Source organism: Salvelinus sp. IW2-2015, linkage group LG17, assembly GCF_002910315.2.
Source record: "Salvelinus sp. IW2-2015 linkage group LG17, ASM291031v2, whole genome shotgun sequence".
Lineage (NCBI taxonomy): Eukaryota > Metazoa > Chordata > Actinopteri > Salmoniformes > Salmonidae > Salvelinus > Salvelinus sp. IW2-2015.
In genome coordinates, this window is record NC_036857.1 from 15,276,630 (window position 1) to 15,295,548 (window position 18,919).

The 18,919-nt window shown below is 42.2% G+C and overlaps 1 protein-coding gene and 1 pseudogene across 2 annotated transcripts in view; one reads left to right on the forward strand and one right to left on the reverse strand.

Moving 5' to 3' along the window:
- The window catches only part of LOC111976998 (ephrin type-B receptor 2-like), a 58,197-nt gene extending 52,901 nt beyond the window's left edge, over positions 1 to 5,296 (reverse strand). For both annotated transcript variants that reach the window (XM_024006230.2, XM_024006229.2), the window contains exon 1: positions 5,134 to 5,296. In XM_024006230.2, coding sequence (XP_023861998.1) covers positions 5,134 to 5,230 — 97 coding nt within the window. In that variant the 5' untranslated portion in view covers positions 5,231 to 5,296. The remainder of the gene's footprint in view (positions 1 to 5,133) is intronic.
- Positions 5,297 to 15,006: 9,710 nt separating this feature from the next.
- On the forward strand, positions 15,007 to 18,646 carry LOC111976896 (putative beta-lactamase-like 1; annotated as a pseudogene).
- Positions 18,647 to 18,919: the final 273 nt, after the last annotated feature.

Sequence of the window (18,919 nt, forward strand, 5' to 3'; positions counted from 1 at the left end):
TGGAGAAAGAGAGGGGACGCAAGGCGCAGCGTGATTTAGGAAACATGTCTTCTATGTATTTACCGGAAACGAACGAAGTAACACTTGACAAAATATACAAAACAAACAACGAACGTGGAAGCTTATACGAAAAAGTGCAGACACAGGCAATTGACACATAGACAATAATCTCACGAATCTAAAGAATATGGCTGCCTAAATATGCGTTTCCATACAGAGACAATGATAACAGCTGCTCTAATGTGAGAACCAATCGAGGGCACCATAGACATACAAGAACACCTAGACTAGAAAAGACCTAAACATCAAACCTCAGACAAGGCCACACATAAATCCCATGTCACACCCTGACGCTAAACCAAAATAATAAAGAAACAAAGATAACTAAGGCGCAGGCGTGACGAGGACTGTGGTCCCAGCTCTTTCAGGTCATTGACAGTTCCTGCTGTTGTAGTCTGGCTGATTCCCTCATCTTCTCGAGATCATTATGCCTAAGCGGGTAGTCTTGCTGGAGCCCCAGAACCGAAGTGAATCTGACCGTCTATCTTGAACTTCTTCCATTTTCTAATTATGTGCGCCAACAGTTGTTTGCCTTCTCACCAAGCTGTTGCCTATTGTCCTGTAGCCATCCCAGCCTTGTGCAGGTCTACAATTCTATCCCTGATGTCCTTACACAGCTCTCTGGTCTTGGCCATTGTGGAGAGGTTGGAGTCTGTTTGATGAGTGTTGTGGACAGGGTCTTTTATACAGGTTAACGAGTTCAAACAGGTGCAGTTCATACAGGTATGAGTGGAGAACAGGAGGGCTTCTTAAAGAAAAACTAACAGGTCTGTGAGAGCTGGAATCTTACTGGTTGGTAGGTGATCAAATACTTATTTGTCATGCAATAAAATGCAAATGAATTACTTAAAAATCATACAATGTGATTTTCTGGATTTTTGTTTTAGATTCCGTGTAGGAAAACCTGCAAAATCGGCAGTGTATCAAATACTTGTTCTCCCCACTGTAGGTGAGGGTTTCTTTACAGATATCCACACATTATACAATCCGGATGGACGGACAAGGAGTTACGGATTAGAGATTTGCCTCCAGTAACAGTATTTTCAGAATCAAGTACCCCCCTAAAATATGTCACAAGTTTTTTTTCCAGGCTCAACATTGTAGCCTTCTAGGACTCCCATGTACAGATGCGGGGCATCCTATATAGCTTGTGACATTTACATATCACTCACTGTTGAGTGTCTCAGTCATGTAAGCGTAACCATGTTCTCTGAGTTTTGCAAGCCCACCATAGGGCAGAAGGAGAAGTAGGTCATGGGCTGTTTTGATGCTCAATATTTTCTGTCACTGCTCCCAGAGGGGAAAGGGGAAAGAGTACTGCACTGAAGAGAAGCATATCACTGAATATTGATTGTCCTGCACAACAAAATGTCTACATAGAGCAGAAAGGCTATTCTTCTGAATACATAAGTGAAGAAAATGTGATTCAGGGATTTGATTGAACTTATGTTTAATATAAGTGTTGTGTTTTGTCTGGAACCAATGGCCAGGTATGGCCTGGGCTTAAGGTGAACCAGAATGGACTTAGCCTGGCGCATGTCGCAAGACATTGCTAAATATAATTTTTCCTAAAAAAATCTGCTATATTATTTGACCATGGTGAAAAGTGTATAGATAGACCAAAAAGGTGGATGGAAAGAAGAACCACTGAACTGCTGTAGCCTACTGCTGCTGTGAACGAGTACATACTGTATCACACAGTCCTAGCCTGTAGGCCAGGTGTGGAACAGCAAAGACACCCAGGTACATTACCCAGGCCATTACCATGCCAAACATTTACAGTTGCACTCCTCTCCTCTGGATAAAAAATACCTAAATTCACATACATGGGTACCATCTGCATCTAACTGTTTGTTATGTGTAACCAACCACAACAAAGAACCCACTCAGTGAGATAAAAAAAAGGAAGCCATGTCTGTGAAAGAACATAGTGGGGAGAGAGAGTGAGTGGAGTGAGAGAGAGAGAGAGAGAGAGAGAGAAAGAGAGAAGCAGAGAGAGAGAGAGAGGGAGAGAGAGGGGGGGGGGGCAGGCTATGCAGGCCAGTGCTGAGTCGATAGCTCTTGACATGGCTGAAATCGGTCAGGTCTGCCCCGCTTACATAAAGGCTTGGAAACATGGGAGAGAGTGCAGCCCAGCCAGGGGGCGGGAGGGAGGTCTCACTGATGATACAGCGGGACAAGAGAGGACAGCAGGCTGTGAGAGCAGAGAAAGCAGATGTCACATGGGCCGAGAGCTGAGAGACGGATATCACATGACCCCATACAAACTTCTTATTTTTTTGATTGACTGACTGAAGCAAGAGAATATGATCCTTTAGTAAGAAGGGGGTGAGGGGAATAATTAAAAGGCATCTAGACTTATAGATTTTAGAACAGTTTTTGTCAGAAGTCTGGTGACATTGTAATAGGCTTGGCATATGCTTGATGTTTTGCACATAAGCACAACAGTCACACAGTTAGGCAGGCATACTGTTAATCAGTAACACATTTGTTTAGTAATTTTCTGTGATTTCTTATCGCATATCTTGATGTATCAAGTTTTAACATGTAAGGTAAAACTTCTCATGAACGTGCCTTTATCCCATGTAGGCTCTATACTGCAACTTTCAAATGTACTTTCAATGTTAAAGGTGCAATTGCGAAAATCACTTCGCCATTTCTTGGTTGCTAAAATTCAAATAGTTTGCCCCATTTCAGTTTATGTGACAAAACAAGCAATGTATAGTGTAGAGTAATTTTACCATCTAAACCGCTGTGAAATATATTTTCAGTAACCMAAAATATTTTATTTTCAGCTGTTTGAAGCTGGTGTGCAAAACCGAAAGTAAAAGACACAAAAACGAAACATAATAATGGGAAGAACAGAAATAGAGCACATTAAATAGATCTACCCCTTCTTAGACTTGCTTTGAATGAGAATGACACATCTATAACTCACATTTCTATGTACATTTGGTCAGGTCGCCCAAAATTACGGATCTAGTTAGTGTCTATGCCATCACAAGTTGTTACACTGTTGTTACCAAAGCAGTAAATGAAGGAATCTTGAATATCTTTTAAGTTCTTCTGCCATCGTATTCTTTAAACTCAGACTAAGTAGCTTTAACTCTCAAACCCTGAAAATCACACCACAGGGCCAGATCAGCTTTTTAATACAAAAAGCATTTCCAAGCACAACCAATCTGATTTCTTTGTGCTGGATATGGGAATCATGGGTCAGTTGTGCTTCCCCACTTCCGACCCATCTTTCATTAAATACAGAAGAAACTTGAACTGTTGTGGAATGACCGAGGGAGCATATAACTTAACCCCAGAACAAAATATCCCATGGAGTGCTGTTCAGAGTGAATGCTTGCTTTTTTTAAATGACGCCTGTACATACAATAGGATATACCTATATAATAAAGATATATTGCCATGCTATTCATCAGACAACAACAAGGGATGGGCTGGGCTCTCCTTAGGATGAACATTCCACAGGTTTGGAGCCCTTCTGTACACTGCATTTGTTTTTACATTGTTACCATGCTTGTACGTATCTCTCTCTCTCTCTCTCTCTCTCTCTGTGTGTATGTGTGTGTGTGTATGTGTGCGCGCGTGCATGTGTGTAATTGAATTGCAAGCAAGGACATGATTCAACATAACATTTAACATACACTGAGTGTACAAAACATTAAGAATATCGGTCACATAGAGGATTTAGGTTTGGGTACATGAACAAGTACATGTGTAGCACAAATGTACAATAAATGGACACTAAACAATACTTGCTTCCATTCATCATCTGAGAATTCATAGTTCAAATCTTCTTCTCATTTTGTTTTAATGTTCAGAATAGGTGAGGGATGTACCAAATGAGATAGAAACATATACAYTGAGTATACAAAACATTAAGAACACCTGCTCTTTCCATGACATAGACTGGCAATGTGAATCCAGGTCAAAGCTCTGATCCCTTATTGAAGTCACTTGTTAAATCCACTTCAATCAGTGTAGATGAAGGGGAGGAGACAAGTTAAAGAAGGATTTTTAATAAGCCTTGAGACAATTGAGACATGGATTGTGTATGTGTGCCATTCAGAGGGTGAATGGGCAAGACAAAAGATTTAAGTGCCTTTGAACGGGGTATGGTAGTAAGTGCCAGGTGCACCGGTTTGTGTCAAGAACTGCAACGCTRCTGGGTTTTTCACGCTTAACAGTTTCCAGTGTGTTTCAAGAATGGTCCACCACCCAAAGGACATCAAGCCAACTTGACAAAACTGTGGGAAGCATTGGAGTCAACATGGGCCAGCATCCCTGTACAAAGCTTTTGACACCTTGTAGAGTTCATGCCCTGACGAATTGAGGCTGTTCGGAGGGCAACTACATATTAGGAAGGTGTTCTTAATGTTTTGTGTATAGACAGTCTATTTGACATACTCTACTTTCTATTATCGAAGGAATAACACAAACGACTCGCCTCGCCATGAGCATGGGGTTACAGGGTTTGTTCACTACAAGTATGCCCCTCCCCTCTCCCCTCCACAGACACACACACACACACACACACACACACACACGCAAACACAGCTAGGTGTCTAAACGACATTTTCTACCATATTATAATTATATACTATGAAACATGTTCATTGCTACAATATTTATGCCTATAGTTCGTTTATGAGTCAAAACTTGTGGTTTGGACTATTAAAATGACTGTAGCACTGTTTTACCTATCATTGCTAAAACGATATACTGCATTTCTTTTTGAGCATTTAATCTAATATAATAGTTTTTTCTCTCAACGGAATTTCATCAGGCTTTGATGCATACAAACATCGGCGTTCCAATGTGACAGTCCCTCAGAAAGCCTTTATTTACTGTCATCATTTTTTTTAAACAATCAAAAACACTATCAGAATACCACACCATTCCTGTATGTAGGCTACATGGTATTTGCGGTATACCTTACGCCTACGGAATGAATAATTGACACTGTATAATTAATAGATTTTTGCTGAGAGCTTATGACAGTCGTTMATGCACGTTTTAATTATGCATTCTGACGAGATAAAGAAAAAGCAGCGTTCTTACCTTCGACAGCCCCTACCATTGGAAATATCCATACAAAATATAAGATATCCATAACAACTGAAATACTTGGCATTTTGGCTGTAAGAAGCCAAGGCATTCATAGAAAACAGGTCCACCAGCGGGCCATTGACAGCGAATTCATCTACAGAAGCACAAAACCACACACAGCCAATGGTTAGAACGAACCGCGTTTGCAGGGAGAACACGCATAATCTAAACGTTTGGGCGAAACCAACGTGAATCATACAGGGGGCAATGTACACTACATGGCCAATAGTGTGTGGACACCCCTTCGAATTAGTGGATTCGGCAATTTCAGCCACACACGTTGCTGAAAGGTGTATAATATCGAGCACACAGYCATGCAATCTCCATAGACGAACATTGGCAGTAGAATGGCCCGTACTGAAGAGCTCAATGACTTTCAACGTGGCACCATCATAGGATGCCACCTTTCCAACAAGTCAGTTCGTCAAATTTCAGAGCTGCCCAGTCACTGTAAGTGCTGTTATTGTGAAGTGGAAACGTCTAGGAGCAACAACGGCTCAGCCACGTAGCGGTAAACCAGACAAGCTCACAGAACAGGACCGCCGAGTTCTGAAGCACGTAGCATGTAAAAATCGTCTGTCCTYGGTTGCAACACTCACAACCGATTTCCAAACTGCCTCTGGAAGCAAGGTCAGCACAATAACTGTTCGTTGGGAGCTTCATGAAATGTGTTTCCATGGCCGAGCAAGATCATCCTGCCCAATGCCAAGCGTTGTCTGGAGTGGTGAATAGATCTTCACACTTCACCATCTGGCAGTCCGACAGACGAATCTGGGTTTGGCGGATGCCAGGAGAATGCTACCTACACAAATGCATAGTGTCAACTGTAATGTTTGGTGGAGGAGGAACAATGGTCTTGGGCTGTTTTTCATTGTTCGTGCTAATGCCCTTAGCTCCAGTGAAGGCAAATCTTAATGCTTCAGCATACAATGACATTCTAGACCCACAGTTTGGGGAAGGCCCTTTCCTGTTTCAGCATGACAATGCCCCCATGCACAAAGCGAGGTCTATACAGAAATGGTTTGTCAAGATCGATGTGGAAGAACTTGACTGGCCTGCATAGAGCCCTGACCTCAACCCTATCCAACATCTTTGGGATGATTTGAAACGTTGACTGCGAGCCAGACTTAATCACCAAACATCAGTGCCCGACCTCACTAATGCTCTTGCGGCTGAATGGAAGCAAGTCCCTGCAGCCACGTTCCAACATCTAGAGGAAAGCCTTCCCAGAAGAGTGGAGGCTGTTATAGCAGCAAAGGGGGATCAACTTCATTTTAATGCCCATGATTTTGGAATGTGATGCTCGACAAGCAGGGGTCCACATACTTTTGTAGTGTATCTGTAATTTGGAGATGGCTGCAATCTTCCTTTGCAAGATTCCTCTGATATGCGGTTTTAATAATTGTTGTAATTAAATAAACTCAATGTACACTATTATACGGTGGATTTCATATTTTTTTGTGTACATACTAGCAACAATACTACCACCACCACTATAAATAGCCTACCACCAGTTGTAGCTACAATTACATAGAGCATACATTCATAAAATATATGAATAAAGTTGTTCAATTGTTTGTTTTGTTGATTGACTGAGCCTGTCTTTATAGGACCATGTTTGGAAACACCACCACACACACACACACCACACACACACACACAACAACACACACACACACACACACACACACACACCACACACACACACACACACACACACATGTTAGGATCACACTGTTGAGTGGAGATAGATGCTGCATAGTGTTCTTAACTAATGGTCATTACAGTTTTTTTACGATTGCTTACACACTAAATTGAACTTTTCCCACAATTAGCAAAACCTTACACTCAAGGAGCAAAACACAAGGCTAGATTTGCACAACTGTAAGCACATTGTCAGCTTCACACTATTTGCAAAACATTACACACAGTGATTTGCAAAACACTAAACACACTTGTATTATTAAGACACAGAAGTATATCATGATGTCACTTCCTTGCAATTCCAAAGCACTGACTGTCAAATTACACACACCTGTGAGCCAATCTGTTAAACACAGCCATCAGTGCACAAACACATGATTGCTAAATTGTAGACACACCAATCAGGTTTAAGCACTTAAAAATGCAGCAGGTAGGTTCACCTGCCTTCAACCAAAATGGAAGGAGTCAGAAGGAGAGGAGGGTGAGAGGGAGGCAGAGCGGCAGAGGCAGAGGCAGAGGCAGAGGCAGAGGCAGAGGCAGAGGCAGAGGCAGAGCAGAGGCAGAGGCAGAGCAGAGGACAGAGGCAGAAGGCAGAGGCAGAGGCAGAGGCAGAGGCAGAGGCAGAGGCAGACCTGAAGCAGGAGGAGAACGTGCACAAAGAAGAAGAGGACCAAACTTATCAAATGACATTCGTGCAACACTAGTGGACCATGTTGTGAACCACGGATTGACGCTGAGGGAGGCTGGACAGAGTTCAGCCAAATCTTAGCAGATATACAGTGGCATCTGTCATAAGGACTTTTCGACAGAAACAGGTAAAAGATCTGTCTACAGTTACAGTAATCAGCCGCTTATTGTATGCACCATATCAGCACTTGTGATACCCCTTCCTGTGACATTGTACAGTAAGTTACATGTATTCTCTACATAGGATTGAGGGTTGGGAACGACAAGGAGGAAGGGGGCCCATATTCACGCAAGAACAAGAGAGAGAGATAATAAACATGGTTTTGGCCAATGCTATCAGGCTCAGAGAACTACAAGCCAACATTATCGGTGACCAGGCCATTTTCAATAATGTCCATCGGGTCTCTGTCAACACTGGCACGCATCCTGAAAAGACATCAGGTTCAAATTAAACAACTTTATCGAGTGCCTTTTGAGCGGAATTCAGAGGGTCAAACGGCTGCGGCATGAGTATGTGGAGGTTTGTATTGTTCACTTTAGCACTGTGATGTTGCATACTGCACACATGACTTTTTTACATTGACTGTATACTAGACCTATCTTGAACTACACAATCTTGTCTTTCACTGTATTTCAGGGAGTTTTGCAGATGGATGCTGAGGAAATCCTGCATGAATTCATATATATATTGATGAGGCAGGATTCAACMTCACAAAAGCAAGAAGGAGAGGCAGAAATATAATTGGCCACAGGGCTACAATCAATAATCCAGGGCAACGTGGGGGTAACATCACCCTTTGCGCTGCCATTTCACAGCATGGGGTTGTCCTCCGTCATGCCAMWATGGGCCCTTACAACACACCTCACATTCTCRCATTTTTGGACCGATTGCACCACATCGTCACAGCAGGTAATGAAATGCACCAGATGCAATACACGGTCATCTGGGACAATGTGTCATTCCACCGCTCTGCTTTGGTCCAGAACTGGTTTCAACACCATCCACAGTTGACAGTACTATACCTTCCACCATACTCTCCGTTTCTAAACCCTATCGAAGAGTTTCTCTGCATGGCGGTGGAAGGTTTACGATCTCCAGCCCCAGGCTCAGGTACCCCTCATTCAGTCCATGGAGGACGCCTGTGACCAAGTCGACGCCGCAGCTGTGCAAGGATGGATTCGACATTCAAGACGGTTCTTCCCGCGTTGTCTTGCTAATGACGATATTGCTTGTGATGTTGATGAAATTCTCTGGCCAGATCCAGCTAGGCGAAGAGATAATGTATAGTATGTTTACTGTAGTATTTTCAGTACAATATTGTCTTTTTTTCAGATTATTTTTTGTTTGTTGTTATTTACTGTAATTGTAACCTGTACTGGATACAGTATTTTACGTTTGTCTGTTGTTTGCTGAGCTAACAGTGTTATGCACACTACTGTAGTAGCATGAAAACTGGGACATGTTTTGTTGTGATTCTCCATGTTGACATGTTTGGGTATATGGAGAGAAATAATGATATTTTCCTCAGTCTGCAGCATTGGTCTTGTGTAGTGTTTGTATAGTTGCACTTTCTCTGTGTACTTCATTTACAGTACTCTAATCACTGACAATTAGACTTGCTAAAAGTGTTTTAGGTTAGCAACAGCAGTGTAACTGGTTCAAAAAGATTGCAGTCATATGAAATGTGTGTTTCGTATGGTAACAAAATATTATTTTTATGGAGTCGTGTATAGTTTTGACAAGTGTTCCATTTTGTAAATGATCTGAAGTGTTGTGCTACTTTGGTGTAGGGTTGTGCTAATTGTGTTTAGTGTTTTGACAAACCGGGCCCTGTTTTCAAAATTGTGCTTAAATAACTGAAAAAAACTAAAGCCAATGGCTCTTTGAAGCAGCTGCATGGACATTATTACACCTCTCTGCTCAAATATTATCACTTTTCAAATGACTCRGCAGTAAATGTCATTTTTATAAATGTATATATTTATACTTATGATAATCTGTAGGTGAATAATAAACAAAGAAAAGCATGTCACCTATTTTCACATGAAAAGGTCAGACATCTTTGGCGCTTCTCCTGAATGTACAGTATCCTTCAAGAACAAGGGTGCCACCCTGAGTAGGAAATAGAAACGACATGATATGAGTTGTGTTTTTTAGACATGGTTTCTGGAGAGGTTGKGAGTCAGGTTGACTGACTACAGGGGCTTTAAAATCATAGAGAGGGTAGACTATTGTCTGAGTCTGCTTAGTGTGATGGATCATCCAATTGGAATGCTAGGATTTGGTATGGTCAGTAAGAAACAAGTGGCTCATTGTCAAGTGCACACTTGGTCTTTGACCCTAACCTGAGAACATCAACAAAGCAATGCATCCTGGAATTAACCCCTATTTAGTCATGGATGAACACTTTCCATTTCTCTAATCAACAAGACTTAAAGTAATGTGACAGACATGGAGCGCAGGGCACCTGATATCAAGCCTTAAAACCCCCTACTGTAAGAACAGTACATTCATTTCCCAACAACACCTTAATTACGTAAGATCTGCCCATCAATACATTTATTATGATGAGATAATTATGATAAAATAAATAAATAATGATAAGATTGTTGGATACAGTCCTAATTTAATAGCTTGAATAAATATGTATTTAAGATTATATTTTGTAGTAAAAAAAACACYGGCTATTTCTGTTTCCATATTGCATAAAGACAGATTAATACAACCAAAGAAAAAACGATTTAGAATGAAAACAATTAAACCACCCACTGGCCACTGCTTTAATAATTTGAACGTTGATCCTACCTGAATACTGTATACTATGGGCCTTGATGTACTAGCATCATTTAGCGGCTAGGTGGATCTACCACATCACATCTGTTTGGATTCTGAATTATACATGTTTGATGCACAGGGACACATCAAACACATTGATGTGCTGATCAAAACCACATGCATGTCTATTGTCACTGTACACTCTCAGAGAGTACGCAGCAGGCTGGCACTGGATCTGTGTTCCTGTCCTGCCTGTGGACAGCTGAGATCCGCTCAATGTCAAGAGAAATAACAAAATAATGACAAAGCATCTCAGTCGCGCTTCTGTGTATTTCAAATTTACATCTAGAATATTTGCATACATTAATCATACAATGCATTTTGTGGAAAAATTGATATCTGGCATATTTTTCGGGTATTTCAATTCAATTATATAGCAGATGAATGTGAAACATGCTGCTGGGATTTCAGTTGGAAAACCAGGCTGATTCACAGCAAAACACAGTAGAGCTTCGGTAGATAAAGATGTAAGGAAGATAAAACAGAGCGCCTGCCAACCAGCGAGGGCGGGAGGAAGTGAGGAGGGGGGCGGGGGGAGGCAAAGAGGGAGTGGGTCTAGGGTGAGGAAATAGAGCAGAAGATTATGGGACTGACATAAAGGGATCCAGCATAACTCAGTCTCAAGATGAGTGAGGGCTGGAAAACAGCAGATTAGAGGAGCCAGAGGTCGTTCCCATGGAAACCTTTGCACAGGGAGATCAGCCACCCTCTAGTCTGACAATGCGAGCTGAGCACAGATTGTAGGTCACACATGGCACCAACAATCCAGTCAGGTCTAATCTGTCTTGATTTATGGGTCATAAATTGAACTTGGAAGCTGGTTCCCTCTCTGGCTTCCTTCACCGATAACGCTCATTTCTTTATTAATTAATGTCGATCCTGCCACACAGCCAAATTTAGCAACACAACCTGACTAGATAGGGAAGTAAAGTCGGCCACAGATTTTTTAATGAATGTTATAAAACTGATCCATGGTCAGCTCATACCCTCAAATACAAAGGGATAAAACACACACACAAACACACAAACACACACAGACAGATACTTTCACACATGGTAACACGGTGTACAAAGAGCTACACAACTAGCGTGGTCTTGGATAAAGGTCTTTTTATAGAATTCAATAGTCTTCGGACTTACATCATGCATTACGAAAAGACACACACCCACTCACTTCCCTGATTTTCCCCGAGGCAAATGCTGAAGACTCACACTATGATCAAACAACASCCCTGACCTTTTCCTGCCTGTAATGACAAAACAAAAACATCAGGGATTGGATCATTATGTGGAAAAATTGGGCCTCCAGGCAAAAACCAGTGCTTGGGAAATAAGTATTTACTAGACAAAAAATTATTATAATTAATTAATTGCAAAGAACAAGGTTGAAATGGTCAAGGTAACTTTTCGGTGACACCTGACTAGTGCAGGGCAGAGTGAGATAAGTCAGAGTGAGGCGTGAGGTGAAGAGGTGACAAGGTACATGGTGGATGTCTGAAGATATCCGAAGAGGTCCTAATATGGATGCCGTACTTAATGCCATACTCAATATATATATTTTTTCAATATTTCACCACCACAAATCCTAACTGTTTTCTGAAATGAGAAGTACAGTAAGTAAACACTACACTGACTATTTCCAGTCCCACGCACCCAGTGAACTTGTCCTTGATAATGATGCGTACTGAAGTGCGTCTGGCCTTTCAGGCCTCTGCACTAAATTGAAAAAATTGACCTTGCTGATGGAGGTGACACGAGCCTGCTCTGGAAGACATTTCCGGAGCTAAATGGTCTCTACAAAGACTGCCTCGCAGCTGCAGGAAGAAGCAAATACAGTAGTTAAAAAGTACTTTAATATCTTGTGCCAGACATTGTTCTTCTGAGAATTCACCATCTTTTTATTTGAGATTTTCCATAAACGCTGTTTAGAAGACACTAGCAGAAATAGGCAGTCAGTCGTGCATGACTTGTGCCCAAAACCTATATTCTGTCATTTTTGCATAATCCAAAATCTTAATTTAAAAAGTCCATATTAATTAAGGAATGATATAGAACATATAAATGTCAAGATGATTGTAACTGACATCTCACTTTGACTCCTGTATGATGGCAATGTGAAGAGAAACTATTCACGCTGCATGGGGTTAATGTCTATCTGTCTGTCAGTCCTGTCTGTCAGTGACCTTCCACTTTATCCTGCTTGGCTGCAGTGATGAGGTCACAGCAGAGATAGGAGGGGTCAGAAATGGACAGCAGCAAATAGCATCTTCCTCTTTTCACTCCTTCCGCAAGTGGCTTGGCTTGTGGAGCGAGGGTGGAGAGGTGTCTAGAAAATCTCTAATTTGCATTCTCTCTCTCTCTTTGCATTTTGGTACAGTCCATAATTACTCACATAAGCACATATCTAACACAAATTGTGAATATAAGACAGGCTCTGAGACTTAGGAATTCATACTACACTCACATGCAGTAATCCATTCTGAGGATTCAGAATGGGAAAAAAGGAGCTATCGAGAACCTAATAAGGTTCTTCGGCTGTCCCCATAGGAAAWCCCTTTGAAGAACCCTTTTTGGTTCCAGCTAGAACCCTGTTGGTTCTACATGGAACCCAAAAGGGCTCTACCTGGAACCAAAAGTATTGTCTTATGGGGAATGCCGAAGAACCCTTTTGGAACCCTTTTTTCTAAGGGTGTGGTTTCACTTTGTGTTTTGTCTGTAGCTACTGTATGGCCGAATGCCTGTGATACAAATTAACTTCCAAACGAATAATAATAAAGTTATGTTAGGAAGTTGGAGGTCCTTTGTTCTGGTGAGCAGCACTTCCTTCCTTAACCTTACAAAAAAAACACAGACTGAAAAAGGATTGTCAACCGCAAACGGAATGTTCATGGACTATAGCTGGAGCGGGGCTTTGGAGACAGCAGGACTGTACCGGGCTTGCCGTCTCCTGGCTTCAGGAAATACACCACCATTTTGAGAGAACAGGTGGAGGTGCATTGTTCATAGTCACACCTGGAACCAGTCAGAGCACAGAAACAATTCATTTAAACTGACCAATGGGAGAGCATACACAGTTCACATGACTACTGTAGTTACTCTAACTTTAAATTATTTTGATAAGGCCTCCTCAATTTCTGCACTAAAAGCATACATCAGTTTAGATTTTGTAAGAGCTGTCATGGAATATCTAGAACCTACTCTGAGTAAACTAATAGAGGAAAATGTGTTTTGTTAGACACAATAATATTGTCCTAATAATATTGTTGCTGGCTTAACTCAGATCCTGGAGAAATCCAATCAATCCTTACTGGTGCTTAATGTTGCTATCATGGTTGTTATTACCAAATCCAGTTTTAATCTTTCATGATGTGATGAGTGTGCCGCAGCCTGGTTATAGCCACAGTATCTACTGCCCTCTTGTGGTCTGATTGGAACGCGTTATGACTCGAATGCGTCATGCCWGATACATTATGTAGGAAGCTACTGTATCTGTCTCTCTTACGTATTTGAGCTTCCTACCCATCTGCTTCATACCTGTACTTGTATAACTCATAAACTCTTCCTCATACATATGTACTTATATCTAGTGCTTTCATAAACCTTCTGCAGTCAGCATATGAAATGCCAAATGTCTTTTCTAAGAYTGAGAACAGAAAGCTCCACTCCACCCTGTCGAACTCCTTCTCAACATCCAGTGAAGCCAGCAGGACAGGGGTCTTCTGTGTGTTTACTTGATCAATAATATCAAAAAGACAGTGAATGTTATCAGAAGAGTACGTGTCTCTAATAAATCCAGTTTGCTCCGCCTTTATTATTTTGGGAAGAAGGGTGTTTAGTCTTTTGGTGAGCAATTCGGTAATGATTTTGTAGTCAAAGTCGAACAAGTTTACTGGCCGGAAGGACGAGCAGGAGAGAGGGCCCTTGTCTTTTTGAGAAACACTCTAATGCAGGCTGTGTACATAGGGTCTGGCAAAGCTCCGTTTTCCAGGATTGGCATGTACATAGGTCTAAGCTGGGGCCAAAAGGCTTTGTAGAACTCTCTGGGAAATCTGTCTGGGCCTGGGTACTTGTTAGGTGGCATGGAGATAATTGCCTCTAGGACCTTCTCAGGAGTAAGTGGGAGTTGAGATGTTCTTGGTTGGTCTCTGCATCTGTATGTTTTCTCTCAGAAATATATCATTTGCATAAAAAAATCATGAAAAGTTAAATGTATCTTATTTGGATCATATGTGACCCCGTCATCTGTTGTTTTGATGGCCGTGATTGTACTACATTTTTGAAATTGGTATGTAAGCGATCTTTTAGGCCTATTTCTATACTCGTGGTATTCTATTTAGTAAAGAAAACAGGGGTTTTTATCTCTCGAGAATACTCCAAGTTTAGTTTGGCTTTGGCTGTTTTAAGTTGACTCCAGGAGGCACTGTTTGGGGATTGTTTATGTACTTTTTCACAGCGTTCCAGGTCCTTCTCAAGATCTAACCTGTGTGCTTCCATTGCTTTTTTCTTAGAGGAAGCATATGNTAGGTCTAAGCTGGGGCCAAAAGGCTTTGTAGAACTCTCTGGGAAATCTGTCTGGGCCTGGGTACTTGTTAGGTGGCATGGAGATAATTGCCTCTAGGACCTTCTCAGGAGTAAGTGGGAGTTGAGATGTTCTTGGTTGGTCTCTGCATCTGTATGTTTTCTCTCAGAAATATATCATTTGCATAAAAAAATCATGAAAAGTTAAATGTATCTTATTTGGATCATATGTGACCCCGTCATCTGTTGTTTTGATGGCCGTGATTGTACTACATTTTTGAAATTGGTATGTAAGCGATCTTTTAGGCCTATTTCTATACTCRTGGTATTCTATTTAGTAAAGAAAACAGGGGTTTTTATCTCTCGAGAATACTCCAAGTTTAGTTTGGCTTTGGCTGTTTTAAGTTGACTCCAGGAGGCACTGTTTGGGGATTGTTTATGTACTTTTTCACAGCGTTCCAGGTCCTTCTCAAGATCTAACCTGTGTGCTTCCATTGCTTTTTTCTTAGAGGAAGCATATGCAATCAGATGACCTCTTAGTGTGGCTTTGGCAGAGCCCCACATTGTGGCTGGAGAAACAGGAGATGTTTTATTGTCTTGTGTGTAGTTGTCTATCCATGTAGTGACAAATGTATGGTACGCTTTGTTTGATAGCATGGAGATGTTGAATTTCCAGCTCTTTGACCTCGGGATGTTTTTACAGAGGTCAAAGCGGAGGCAGAGAAAGGCGTGATCTGAAAGTGCTATGGGTCTGATTGTACAAGTGGCAGAATTTATGAAAATCTTAGGGATAAAAATGTAATCTATACGAGAGTAGGTGTTATGGACATTGGAATAGTATGTATAGTCCATAGATAAGCCATTATTCTCTCTCCAGATATCTATCAGTCCCATCTCTATAATAAAAGAGTTCAACATCTTTGCCGATCTGGGGTTTGTGGTGGGGACTTGAGATGATTTGTCCAGTGTTGGGTTGAGGGTACAATTGAAATCTCCAACCAGCACATCAAAGGAAACACAATGCTCATTGAACAGGGTTATCATTTTCAACATGGAAGCAGGAGTATCTGTGTTAGGGGAATATATATATATATATATTTAAGATAGTAATTGGTTGCCCATACAGTGACCCAGTTATCATAATCAGTTTGGAAAGATGCAACATTACCCTTGAATAAATATGTGTTGGAATTGAGTGCATATTACATATGTCATACAAATGTAATCCTTCTTCCATAGCAACATATACAGGCAGTGGTAATCTTGGCACCCAAAACCAAATCTCAGCTACAGTGGCTGTCACGTGAAGAGGTGAATTCTAATTTGTCTCTAGCTGGTGTAAATCCTCGTCCTCAATGCTGTAAATACATCACTTCAACCAGAGGCAAACCTAATGGCTTGGTGGAAGTAGAGCGAGACAGTGTGATAGATTAGTGTTACAGAGAGACAGTATTACATGTCAAACGTACATGGCCAATTTCTAATTAGACCACATCTACAATCATCAACAAGTATTTCTCCATAGATCTCTAATGGTCACACCAACAATGTGTCTGCTCTTAAATCCCAAGTGTAATTAAGATAATGGTATAGATGGTTGATTTGTGTAGTGAATCAATTTGCCCTCCCCCTGTTTGTCGTGAACTGATTTGATTGCTGAGCATGAGAGCTGAGCTTAAGGGTTCCCTCCTCTCCTAGACCTTCTCCAACATGGCTTTACAGCAGAATCTCTGCAGATTATGACATCACAGCCCCTAGTTGGCGGACAGGGAATAGAATCACCCGTTCAGGGATCACCGGCTGGGATTAAGTGTGGGTAGATAGCAATGGGTAGTACATTTGATTGCATTAGCACCTGGGATTGACAGTGTTCTGGTTTGTATTGCTATTGGCTTGTATTGTATTGCTAGATATTAGGGACTGTTGCGTTAATCAGACACTTCTTGTCCACTAATCATTTTATCCTCATCTGCCAAGGAATGCTTAGTTAGGTAAAGTCTTTGATTGAGGAAAATACTTTAAGAGGTGCAATATCTGTAAAATAACTGGAGACCAACTTGAATGTATTTTCCATCCACAGGTTGCAGGAGGAATAACACTAGGCAATTGTTTTCCCCGCAGCATCGCTAGTCTCTCGAATATCTTCCCCACACTGATGCTGTACAAGCTATGGGAGGAAGGGAAGGTGGCCTTCTTGGATGACTCTCTGGAGAAATATGCAGCAAACTTCACCATCAAAAACCTGCTGGGGAAGCGGCGGGATGATGTGGATGTCAAGGTTGGTTCAGAGATACCCAGCCTCACTCAAACCTCTGTCACCCTGATTGCCGGACAGCTCTCTTGTAAAGGCACTCTTCCTCTTCATGACTAGCTTACCCTGGCCATTACGTGATTAGAGAAGAGAGAGGCTATACTTAGAGGTTAATGAGCTCATGGCTTGTTAGCCTTTTCTCCTGACCAGATCCCTCTGTCTGTGCCGTATTGTACTGTGCTGTACTTTCACTGGATTAAACCTGAGGAAAGTTCCCTTGTACATTCCTTTGACTCCAGAACTCAGTTTTGTCATTCATTTGACCATAGCGTTTGACTCCCAAATTTGTGTTTCCATTTCAGGGTTACCGAGGCAGCTTCGGGCAACAAATCTACTGTGGGGTGGAGACACAGAGGTTGCTATAGATCTGTTATGGGATGATGTCCTAGTGGCAGACCCAAGCACCAAGTAGGGTACACCTAATTCCCCTTCCTGTCAACATCTTATCCAGTACATATTTGTAAAGCGTGGTGGGGATTTCATGTGACTGAGACATTACCAACGTTTCCTCCTGCTCCCTTACATGTCACTACAACAACGTGGCCTTTTCCTTATTGGCTAACGTCKTGGCCGAGAAATTCTCGTATTCGGACTATCAGCGCTGGGTGCCTGACAACATCCTGGAGCAGCTGAGGATGGAGGAGACAGGCTTTGCCATCACTGGCCAGATGTACTCCACAGCATGAGGGCTTACAGCCGGTCCCTCCTCTAACAAGACACCCTAAAGACCCTGCTGACCCCTCTGTTCCGCTGTCACAAGGGCTACTTCAACAACTACACTGGCACACCCTGGGAGGTCAATGAGCAGCTGGGCTATGAGGTGGTCCGTAAGGACGGAGAACAGGACGGCTATGCCGCCACCTTCTCCCTGGTTCTCCAGCTGAAGGTGGGCCTGGTGGTGCTGATGGCCGGAGTGAGGCCGCCAGCAGCAGACAGGGACCTGGTCATGCAGGCCTACAGTCACCTCATCCCTGCAATGGAAAGCACCTTCAGAGACGCACAGCGCAAACTCTCCCTGCCGCCCGACCCCCGACCCCCGACCCCACGCCCCACATGGGCCTCTTCAACTACCAGAACACAACCTTCTTTGAGCTCAAGGCGGCTTGGATGGGGTGCTGGTCATTCAGCAGTTTGGGTCCCAGGTGGACACCACAGTGCCAGCCAAGTACAGGACTATCAGGCTGGACTTCTTGCAGGAGAGGGTGTTCAGGGTGGTGTTCGATGGGGAGTACCACTGCAAGCTGAAGGTCAATAGCATGTCAGTGTCTCTGGAGAGCCAGGACAGGCAACTCYTTAACTTTTACAATTTCAACAAGAAGGGCGTGTCATCTGGATTTGACTCCCCTGGACTCAACACTTACAAAATGCTCCGGATAGCTCGCCGCCAATCTTCAACGGTTAAACACTGAACACTGAACTGTTTTTTATGGTGAGGAATAACATGGAATCCTGAATTTCGAGTGTATCATTTCAGAACAGGGTGTAAATTATAGCTTGACATTCGGGGGGGCTGTATATTTTTCACAGGACTTCCTATTTAAGCATGCGCTTGCGCTTAGATGAACAGAAAGAGACATCTGTTACAAAACACCAAAAAGTGTAATGACATTACACCAAAAAGTGCAATGACACACACTTGTAGTCTGAATTAATTTATCAGCGTCTTGCTGACAAATAAACCT